Below are 12264 nucleotides of genomic sequence, written 5' to 3'. Positions count from 1 at the left end.
TTAAATGTAATCCATAAAGGTTCATATCAAAGGGCGCTGATGAACCGCTTTCCGATTGGCCGGCTTTTCTGGCCTATGCGCGAGGTTTCAGTGTTATGGCAGTTAGTGTATAGAGTGAGGCGACTGTCAGTGAACGAGAACGCATAGGAAAAAAAGCAAAATTTGAAACGATGCCATCTCTACGTATATAAGATTTCAATCAGATTGAAGTCATACAAAACTACTCGGTACACAAAACAGCCAAATATATTTTAATACACAGAAATGTAAACCACATGTACAAAATAATGACTGATGTATGAAATCGCCTTCCTTTCAAGTAGTGCTATTGTGGCAATATTCCTGTTTGTATAGTCCATGGACTTACACATTCAGAATAAAACTATATTTCCACTGTTACAACATCATTAATTTTGTTGTCATAGCTAAAGATCAAATACAAGTCAGGTGTGACGCGTAAACTACCTATTGAAAAATGCACTCTACATCTGTTTTGTACAAATAAAGCCCTCCTTATTCAATAGACCCCGTTTAACAAAAAATGAAGACTTCCTTACGAGGTAGGTTTTCACGATGCCACCAAATGAACATATAAGTACATATTTTTTGCCTGCATATAGATCAAAATATCTATACAATACTCACAAATGAAACAAATCAAAGGCGTAAGAAGTATGATGCAGATGATAAATGCAGTGCGACGAATCGTTAGGCACGGGCAGCGGCACAGGGGCACGGAGGGAAGGGGTGTACAAGTAAGGAATGTGTTATACATGTGTATCAATTATGATGATGATGATGATGATGATGATGATGATGATGATGATGATGGCAAATGTTAATAAATGATGATATTAATGATGACAACAACGATGATGATAATGATTTCGTCGACGATGACGTCGACTATGGTGACGATGACTTGTGTAGAATTTACAAGTTATCTTAACGCATCAAAAATATTCATTCTAGAGTTTTGTGCCCATTTGCAATTGACTCACAAAATAAGATGCTGGAATACAGGCTAAACATACTTGTGAAGATTGGCTTCATTCTGCCTTATTGAAATGTTTCATTACCCGAATAAGAATGAGGAAACGAAAGAATGGAATGACAAAACAATCGATAGAATGTACAGATATTCCAAATGAAAACTATCCATCAAGAGAAAATAATGTTATGAAAATTTAAAATGTGAATTACTGTTTTCAAAATTTCATTTCAGATTTCACTACTCTTGGCGATAAAGGACTTTGCAAATTCTTCTCGCTCCCTCGGTACATGACCGCCACCATACGTCACAGATAAAATAGATGTGTCTGAATGATATTACGATTGGGTTTTGTGAGATACGCAACATTTATTTGTATTCATTCCTGATCACTGCGACAGCTACAAAGCATATATTTCTGTGGGACTGTATTGTTTCCCTACACTATAAAAACGCTAACAAGCTGTTTTAGAATTCGACACATAAAAGCGAATTGTAATCAAGCATTAATTACTGTGAAATTTCTACATCAAGTCTGCCATTCTCTTCTTTATTATGAAACCAAAAAATCACTTTACGCTGTCATTGAAACAAGGGTTTGAGGTTTGATTTCATTATCTCTAAATATCGGCTTTGAAACGCGTATCTCTCTGCGTATCTCTCAGTAACCTCTAAAGACAGAGTTGGCATCATAACAAATGGTACGATTATTTCTGTTTCAGGATGTGGGGATCTTCAGGATTATAATTATGCATTGACGTTATCTTCACCTTATCACCCAAGGTACACTGTTCCCAGTCTGGCCAACACCTTTCCTTCATAGAGTGGCAATACTTCTCGAGATTCTTCAATTCGCCTAAAATTTGAGAAAATGAAAATTCTTCAGATTTTGCGTCTGTTTCCTGCTTGTTTATAACTCAAATACTTTTCGCCAGTACAATGCTAAAATTAGTAAGGCCATTTAAAGAAAATTCTTTGTTGGCCGTCCTTGGAGTTTTGAAAAACCTACCGGCCACCTAGGAAAAACAAACACAGACAAAAAACACGAGGATATTGACATGAGCTCAATTTTTATTTGGTTTCTTTTGAAAAAATATAAATTTTTATTTGTGATAGTGCTAACATTGTGTTTGTTTTCTTAATTTTCTCCGAAAACCTACCAGCACACGGACGGCAAACAAAGACTAACACGATCGGAACTAATTTTGGATAATTGGATTTTCATATTTTTCAAATTTCTCGAAAAGTGGTAAGTGCCGGATAGCTGATGTTGCAATATTACAAATTACTCATAAAAATATGTGTGTTATCATAAAAGAAAAGCAGATGAGATTACATTTGTAGATTAAATCGGCATCACTTCACCATCCAATTATCCCAAATTAGTTCCAATCGTATTGTCAATAATATTTATTAAAGCGCCTAAGTCAGTGTTACAAGAGAAAAGTCACTGTTTTACGGATAAAACTGGTAACAAACCAAAGACAAAGATTTTTCTCTCAATCTCAAATAGTATCAACTACTCATTTTCGGAAAATTATCGTGAGAAAGCAAAAGGATGCCGTCACCTACAATCACCTACTATTGTATATATTTAACACGACTTTTTTATGCAAATCCATTACCTTTTATCAAGATTTGTTGCGGAGAACCAGGAAAGGGACACCATAATAGCTGGGCAAGCTGACCAAATATTGCACAGTCGTACTCACATGGTTCATCGCCAAACAAGAACTTCTTGTCACCTGAAAAATGAGACAAAGACCTTGTCTTACTAAAAACTCAATTATTTAATTAAAGTTTATATAGGCTAAATTTCATGACAAATTATGACGATATTTATTTCATACATGGTGTAATAGAACCTTCGTTACATTACATTACATTACATTACATTACATTACATTACATTACATTACATTGCATTACATTACATTGCATTACATTACATTACATTGCATTACATTGCATTACATTACATTACATTACATTACAGATGTATCATAGCGTCGACATTTCATGAATGAATGAATGAATGAATAAGTTTATCAATTTAATAGAATAAGTACAATTAAATTAAATACGTACAAAAACACCAATCAATTTGCTGCCTTAAGTTTTTGTGTACCGGAAAACAGTAATTTCATTGCACAAGTCACAGGCACAAAAAAGATCAGTTGCTGATTGACTTCAACACACATTCTGTGTTACAAATTTTACTGTAATATAGTTATTTAGTCTTCATGTATCAATACACCCTGTAAAAATAGGGTCTGTGAGATATCAAATCACAACAAACATGCAAAATCACAAACATATGCAAAACCAATAGACAATCAGCCGGACTCAATATTGGAAAGATTGGAAACGGTGAGAATTCTTTAATTGGTGCTGATTTGTCTATGTATACGCGTCTTAATACTGCCTTTTGATAATGTATAGCGATTGCTTTTAATTCTTCGGTCTGTTAGATTTTTTATCAGAATTGTTTAAACATTTTATTGTGTCACGTGAGCGGGTTCTCGAAATAAAGCATATTATATGTCAAATCACAACAAACACGCAAAGGCACAGGCAGTTGCAACACCAACAGACGGTCAGCCAGACGCTGGTATGAAAGTAGTAGTGAGTGAACATATATGACGGTAAAGATGGCAACTCTTCAGAGTCAGTGCATTGAGAAATACCGGCAAATGATGGCAACGGATTTTCATTGACCTAACTGACAACAGCAACTGCTGAAAACGTACCAAGGAATGTGGAAATTGCCCTCAGATCTTTCTGTACAACAGAAAATAGTTCCCGGTCTGTGTGACGTCCTATTCCATGGCCATACACAAGCTTACTATGGTTTCTCCAGACTATCGGAAAGAGCAGGTATTTCCATTTCATTTTCAGTACTCTACCAATATTTGGCCAGTCCTCATGATTGCGAGAAAATATCCAGTGTGGATGACCCCTGAAGAAAATGTGAAGATATATATTTGATAAAATTCTACATTTTACTCGTATACAAGATGCAATTCAGCTGAATGATATAGTTTCCAATTATGTTGTGTAAGAGCTTTGTGCGCTACCAAATGAAAAATTTGGATTTTTAGCATCTAATTTGTGCACCAACGTGTACTTGACCGTACAGAGAATGCAGGGGCCAAAGACAGCATTCTTCTGCGATCTGGTATTCGAGAACGGCGGGCAGAAAAATCTGGGGCGACTGTGTGGAACTAGCATAGAAGAGTTTTTGTTAATGATAAAATACATGCAGTTAATTGCAAGAGCATCGTAAACGTTTTGAATATTGCTCTTAAAACTTCCGCGTGCCCTTCATCACATCAGCGCTGTGTCACTTTTTGTCGTCTGCGTCGTTTCCAGTGCAACAGCCGAGTACGCGTCCTATCCTATATCCTTTGCGTCAACCATGCTCGGTCCCGGACGCCATATTTATATTCGACGACGATCGCCGAACAAGAATCTGCCTTTTCCGTGTTTTTCTTTTGCTGAAACTACCGAGGAAATCAGCTTTCAACACCAAAAGCACAAATGTTGATAACAAATTCGCTACACATAACACTCGCCTATAGCGGCTCGTCCTTTATGTCGCCTAATATAACTAAATCTCATGTATACCCATCCGTGGCAAGGGTTATTGCTTAGTTACAATTTTCAAAAAGTATATCCCATGATATGTCTTGATCATATGCCAAACCTTCATACGGCGTCTCAATTCATTGTCAGTATTAATATTTCATTAAAAGAATGCTAAATTTACGATGGCATCATGGAGTTCCTTCATAACATCATGCAGTCTCTTCATAACAAATGAAACTATTATGTTTAAGTACCAAAATTTGCTATCACAGATTAGCAATGGCAAAAGTGTGCTAAAAATTCAAATCTTGCTTTGTTAAACTGAAAAACTTACCAAAACATGTTCTCTTCGGCCATTTTCTGAAAAGCTCTCCCTATTGCTTTCTCAGTTGGATTAAGATTCTTGTTCAGATCAATCTTAAATTCATCGTTCAAGAATTCAATAATAAGACCGCTGTCACCCATCACACGCCCATTGTATTCGATCCATGGTAATTTACCCTTTGGAGACTCCCGTAGACTTTTTTCCAATACAACCTGAAATGCATTACTGACATCTGTAAAGATGCGGAAAATTTGTGCTGCCTTTATAAAATATTCAGAAGTCAAATTTTTCAGATTTTTGCCAAACATTCTGTAGCCAATGAAAAGTGATGTTCATCTACTCCAAAATTATCAAAAAGACATTACAGAAAAATTCATAAAAGTCGGCAAATGTTTAAACTAAGATGCTGGTGGGGAAATTATAGAACTTAAAGGGTTAAAGCTGTTCATATGCGAAAGTCTTATCTGAGTAAAGATTGTACACTACTGGAAATGCCAAGTAGCTGAATGCTTTCATGTTAGCTATTCTCAGAAACTCAAACCTTTCACCTTTACTTCCTGCAAACATTCCGTCGGGGACAATCATCAATGTTTATATGTAGGCCTAGAGCAAAATTACAATAAGCAGTAGACAGGCATATCTTCAAGCATGTACCATAGCTTACCGAAGAGCAATTTCAATTGTCTGATTTCAGCCCACAAAGCTGAAAATAGAGAAATATCGAACTCCTCACAAACCCTATACATATACGAAGGTATTTATAAGTTTTGTTGTGGTCAAAACCTCGCACAATGTCCATATGATTGTGTTCGGTACAGGCTGTCGTCACTATTGCTTGTAATCGCTCTGAACGACAGGTGAACGACTATCAGTAGAGCGCCTTCGTATCCACGCTGTCCCTTTAACGAAATGCACAGTTAGGTGACGCGGCGACCTTGAGCACCTTTTGAAAGATATGTGGGGACATTAAAATCCGGATGATAGCATAAAGATACAATGTATTGAATAGTTATCACGTATGTTATAGTGAAGGACAAGACTGAAATTACAGCAATATCGTTGACCAGAACCTTCCTCGCGTAAATTATTTATGATATTTTGCTTGATCACTTACCTTGTACGGAATCTTGGCAAACTTCAAGTATGTTTCTAATTTTAGGGGAAACGGTGATAAAAGACATGGTATATCTCTCCATCGACTCACTACACCATAGAGAATCACAGTATCCTTTGGGTATCCCGACTTTGCCGATTGCCTGGATTGAACAAATAAAAGTTCTATTTCACAAAAAATTACTACAAATGACACTATGATATGATGAATATTTCGATGTATAGCTATCTATCTCACTTTTAAAAAACTGCTTACTCGTAAAAGTTGTCAAACATCTCCTTAATCAGGGTATTGTCAAAATTTTCTGTAGTTCACGTCTTCAAATTATATGTTGCTGCAATATCACATAGCATTGCTAACAATAAGAAACTGTGATACCGCAAATTATCTGGATAGGTTTAACTTTTGATCTCGTTCCAGATACACAATCATGATAAAGCCCTTCTAAGAATATGTAAGTTAGTATGTAAATTCATAGTTCACAAAATGATTGAGAGAACCCAGAAAACAAATGACTGTCATACCATCTTCAGGTCTAAATAAATCAATATAAGATTATGTTAGGAGACGTTTAATATCTTACCTTTTTTGTATTTAAAATTGTTTTATTGGTAACATTTTTTAGTAACATGAACTTAAGATAAAAATGAAGTACAGTGCTTAGTTATCCACAATTTTGTGTAAAATTGAAATCCATTTGTTGCAATGTCTCTCTAATTTGTCTTTTTCCAGAGCTATTTCGTACTCTAGATGGTAGTTGAATTTCACTTGCAACATAAAAGCTGCAAAGTGTGGTTTACTCTTTTTCATTTTTATGGCATAGATGTGTCTTTTGGCTAACAGTAGCAAGTGATTATGAATGTCAGAGTAACCGTCAACACCAAAGAGCACTTCATTTAAGTTATGTCTCGTGAACAAACTGAGAGATGCCTCGAAAAATGTGTGAAACTCGTTCCAGAAGGTCTCAGTGAATTTACAGGTGTAGAAAAGATGATCTAGTGTCTCGTTGCTGTTTTGGCAGAATGAACAGAGCGGTGATTGGTCCATGCCTCTTCTAGATAGATCGTAGTTTGTGTATAGAATATGATGAAGAAGTTTGAACTGGAATTCACGTGTTTTGTGTCTATGGTTACCTTAAATGGTAGACTATATATGGGAGACCATGGTCCAGTAAAGTCATATTCTCTTTCACATATAATATCGTTCATTAATTGGACTTAGTTCCTCTTTACTGTAAATGGCGTTTCTGATGCTCTCCCTGGTAACTTTGTGGGAGGGTCGAAAGTTACAATTAAAAAACACATATTCATATTCATCTTTAAACACCGGTTCAACCAGCAATGGCTCCGGCCACCTAACTCTGAGACATGTGATTGTTCCATAAAGAAGGAGGACTTCGTTCCCTTGAAGGTTTTTGTTGGTTAATTTTTCCCATGACAGATACCCCTCCTCGGTAAGTAAATCAAATATTAATTCAAACCCTTTCTGTCTTAGCTTTGGATTATAGACAGAATGCCCTCCAATTAGAACATTTCTGTTGTTCCAAATTGTTTGACAAGTAATGTCAATCTCAGAGTCATTGACCTCAACATTGCAGACCGACCAGGATTCAAGCATTTCTTGGTAGAATCTCGGTAGGGGCAGGCTGAGTGAGTTAAAATCGAAGTTACACTTGAATAGGTACTTTCCACCCACAGATTTTTAGGCGATGGTCTAGAAAGAGTTTCCAGGGGTGCTCTATGTTTTCATCTAAATACCTTTAATAAGGTTTATACGCATAAGCTTGTGTGTAATTTTCACATCGGGAGCCTTTAAGCCCCTCTCTGAGACCCCTCTGACTATTACCTTTCTGGTTATTCTTTCTTTCCCATTCCAGAGGAAATTGAAGATAAGCTGTTCAAATCTCTTAAGAATTTCAGGTGTTATTGTGGTCATTCTCATGACATAATTAAGTTGTGATAGGGCAAATGTTTTCAAAATCTGAACTTTGCCCATGAGTGTCAGGGATCTCTTTTTCCATGTTCCCAGAGTTCCTTCGATCTGCTTGAGTGGTGTTGCATAATTGAGAGTGGTGTTTAACTCTTGGTTATACGAAATGTAAATTCCTGCAATTTTGATTGGTGAAGTCGGCCATTTGATGCCAAATGGTTTTTTCTTACGTCTTCTCCACTTACCAAGCCAAATAGCTTCCGTTTTAGTAGGGTTGACCATCAAGCCTGAGAGTGAGTGGAACTCGTGCAACATTTCAAATATTCTCTGACATGACTGTTCATCTGTTACAAAGGTCGTCAGGTCATCCGCAAATGCGGCATATTTGCATTCACCTATTCCTGACCTGATACCCTTGACATTGGCGTCATCATTCAAGTTAATTAAGAATATTTCTAGCGCAAGGATGAACAAATAGGGTGACAATGGATCTCCTTGTCTCACCCCCCTTTCAATGTTAAAATATCCGGTACTAATATCTTACCTTTTGTAATTCGACTATGAATGAAAGCTATATCGTTGATTGATAATATTGGCGTTGGGGTAGTGTGAAACAACTGTGGTCTATAATATGTAACTTTATTGAAAGGAAGTATCAAATATACATCATCGTTACGGATGTGATTGTCAATAAGGGTAGTCTCTTAACTATGGAAAATATATTGTTCATGGTTCCAAGAATCAAAGGAGATAGTGAAATATAGTCACTTTGGAACGGTCTTTTTGAAACAGTTGCGACGTTTCGATCCGACTACAACGGAGCTTGATCACGCAATGATGTTAATTATTCAGCGTTAATATGTCTCTGGCGTTAACTTGTACCACCAACCTAGCAATACCATGCGCAGTATCCTGGTGCATCCCAAAGACAAAACACCGAAGGAAAAACTATGTGGTACAATATACCACATCACCTGTGACCAGGATAGTAGTCACACATACATTGGAGAGTCAAAACGTCCATTGTGTGTCCGCTTTAAAGAACACACCAACAGGGAAAAGACTACTGGAATTGGGGAGCACTGCAACGCCACTGGTCATAGCGTTTCCTGGCATAATACCAAGGTCCTAGCCAGGGAACAGGACTGGTTGAAACGTAAAGGACTGGTCAATTTCTTCGGCCTGGGGGGGGGGGGCGGTGGATTATTTTTTGCCGACGTCAAAAAGTGGCTGACCCCCCCCTATTCCAAATTTTGAAAACAGGCTGACCCCCTATTCCAATTTCTAAAACAGGGTGACCCCCCCCCGGGCGCGACAAAGGTAAACAAAAGATGGACATAAATTATATATATATATATATATATTATTTATATTTTACATTTTACATATATTTATATTTTCAATAGTCTTCTATGTTTTAGTGAAATTGTTGACATGTCAGTTGTAAGATAGGAATTTCAAAGTGTCAATCTTAAAGTTTAAATACAGTACATTTTGAATGAGCTGTATTTTGAATGAGCTGTGAATGTATTTCACACTTTGCTCTGCTTAACCAGATGTCCTGAGCTGTTGTACAGAAATGGATGTCAATCATTAATATCAAAGAGGAAAAAGCAGTGAATCAAAAACTTTGATGGGTGTTAAGACTTGCCAACCATCCAATTAAATCTACTGAGGAGCCATAGAGAGCTTTTTTAGCCAAATCTGATGTGTACAGTGTCTGAGAGGACCTTTTCTGTGTAACATTGAAACCATAAAAGCACAGCTGATAATGACAAAAACTGCCTTTTTTAACTGTTATTTTGTTCATAAAAAAGCATCTTTCTACAGAAAACCTATGAAACAAAGGAAAATAATTGCATCAATGAGAAGGAAAGATATCTTGTCATTTTTCTATCTCTAAAATAAGTCACTGTATCAAATATATATTGTGAAATATTTGTGCATGTTGCTTTCTCATACTGAATTCTCACAGAGAGAACAGAAAAGTATCAGGAATTTGTTATCCTTTTCATATGAAATGCAGATTTCATAATGGTACACTTTCACTTAGCAAACATCAAGATATCTCTGAAAGTATGGGGCCCGAAGGGCGCGCCAAAAAATATGAAACATCCTGATATCTCTGATATATATGCCTTGTATATTAAAGTCATGCACCTGAAGGGCATGCTGAAAGATGTATGATATATTAAAGTAATGAGCTTGAAGAGCACGCTGAAAAATATTGAACATACAGATATCTCTGATGTATGTATGCTTGATATGTTAAAGTTGGGCGTGCTGAAAAATATGACTCATTATTAAAGTTACGCGCCCGAAGGGCGCGCCGAAAATACAACTGAATGATGAATTTTGTGGCTGACACTAGCATTTTAGGCAATGATGAGCCTGTGTCAAAATTCAAAAACACACTGACCCCCCTATTGGGCATTTCAAAACATGGTGACCCCCCTATCACCAAAGTCAAAAACAGGGTGACCCCCCCATGAATCCACCGGCCCCCCCCCCCAGGCTGAAGAAACTGACCAGTCCTTAAAGAAAAAGAAGCCATCTACATAAAACAACGGAGGCCAATCATGAATAGAGACCGAGGATATCAATTACCATCAATTTACGGACATATTATTCCGCCAGCTACAGAGACATATTAACCCTGAATAATTAACATCATTGCGTGATCAAGCTCCGTTGTAGTCGGATCGAAACGTCGCAACTGTTTCAAAAAGACCGTTCCAAAGTGACTATATTTCACAGTCTCTTAACTGTTTGGGTATTCGACATCGGGGTGATTCGTCTTTCATTAGCGGACGGTACATATTATTCGAATTTTTAAATCAAGTCTTCAAGCCTTCCTCCCCTCATAATATGCAAATTAATCTTCTTGAAAGCGATTGACATAGAATTCACTCAACAAGAAAGCATAGGGCACATCAGGTGTTAAGGTTTGAACTTGATGTTCAAATTGTTATCAATTGTCTTAGTAACACTTATTGTCTTAGTAACACATGTAACACGCAATGTCACTTTTGCATGATTCACTTTTGATTGGTTTTTGTGAATGCCAATCACTGACTTAATCTTAGATATTGTTCAATTTATCGTAATTTAAAAGCTGGTCTTTGGCCGGTCTGTGCATGAGTCAGACGTGTTCATACAGTTGTGTTTAAATTTGTCGCGCTATTTTAGTATCATTACTGACGATTTGAAGTAGGGATCTTACTGGTCTTCGGCTCAAGCGAAATTATTTTAATGAAATCAACAATACTTGTCCACGGTTCTGTATCAATCTGTAAGAAGAATTTGTTGTTTCACTGACTGCTTCTGTGGCTGCTGATTAATCTATAATATACATCACCATTTGACCTTCTCATATTGCATTTTCCTCAAGAAATTGTTGATAATAATTGATTAATACCAGTCATCTTCCACCAAAAAGCTGGCGAGTTCAAAACAAAAAGCTCTCTTGAAGGAATTTTGATACAAACATTGGATTTGCCTTTTGTTAAAACATGATAGACGTGTAATACTACGCCCCTTATCCATGCCGGATAACCCTGCCGTGACAACGTCATCGATAGGTTTCTCTCGCTATTAGATCGGTATTAGTGGCATGGCTGTAAATGTCAGAGCCGTAGCCTGACCAACCTGCCGGGAGGGGCAGAACCTGACTTAGCTGGGATTTGGGTAATTTTCCTAAGTTTATATATTGACAGTATGGAAAATGCCCTGGGGGCTGTCAAGCTCTCCGCAGGCTACGGTCCTGGAATATCAGTATTAACAGTAACAAACGTCTTACAATTGTCAGGTTTTTTACGTATTTGCATTTTGCTATTGCAAACATGACTAGCCTTTGCGTAGCTCGCATGAGTTACGATGGGACCAGAATGGGGACGATATGATTTAGATAATCGCATTCAATGTTCTGTGGCATATTTAAAGTCCCAGTCCAAGTGACCCTTACAACCTTTACTGGACAAAGAACTGTATCGGTTTTGCCACTCACCTGTACGATCGCCGAAAAAGTACAGCATAGAACGTAGCAGCAATGATTACGCTGCAAGCGACGACAAACACACCAGGTTGTGCGTCGTAGAAACGCTCCAGAAATGCAACCATTTCTTTCGTACAAGATGTCGCCGAATACTATACGTAATCGTTTGTTTCTTTACTGCCGCGGACCTCTGTGTTGCAAAGGCAGTATTTTTCTGTCTCCTATAGCAAACTCGACACAAGTGTCAGAGGTCACTGCCCGCGTACCTGGACTTTTTTTGACTTCAAAAGTAAAGCCTACCTTTAGTTGCCCACTTTGCGTTT

The 12264-nt window shown here is 37.3% G+C and overlaps 1 protein-coding gene across 1 annotated transcript; it reads right to left on the bottom strand.

The window, feature by feature from the left end:
* Window positions 1–1698: 1698 nt before the first annotated feature.
* On the bottom strand, window positions 1699–12113 carry LOC139120586 (failed axon connections homolog). The gene is made up of 6 exons (XM_070685094.1): window positions 11954–12113; window positions 6019–6160; window positions 4914–5116; window positions 3742–3950; window positions 2617–2736; window positions 1699–1847 (listed from the first exon to the last, which is right to left on the bottom strand). Exons 1-6 carry the CDS (start codon window positions 12064–12066, stop codon window positions 1699–1701), a joined length of 936 nt encoding a protein of 311 aa, XP_070541195.1. The 5' UTR covers window positions 12067–12113.
* Window positions 12114–12264: the final 151 nt, after the last annotated feature.

Source organism: Ptychodera flava, chromosome 20, assembly GCF_041260155.1.
Source record: "Ptychodera flava strain L36383 chromosome 20, AS_Pfla_20210202, whole genome shotgun sequence".
In the NCBI taxonomy this organism is placed as follows: domain Eukaryota; kingdom Metazoa; phylum Hemichordata; class Enteropneusta; family Ptychoderidae; genus Ptychodera; species Ptychodera flava.
The sequence above is the reverse complement of the archived record's forward strand: the minus strand, read 5'-3'. Positions and strand labels throughout refer to the sequence as shown.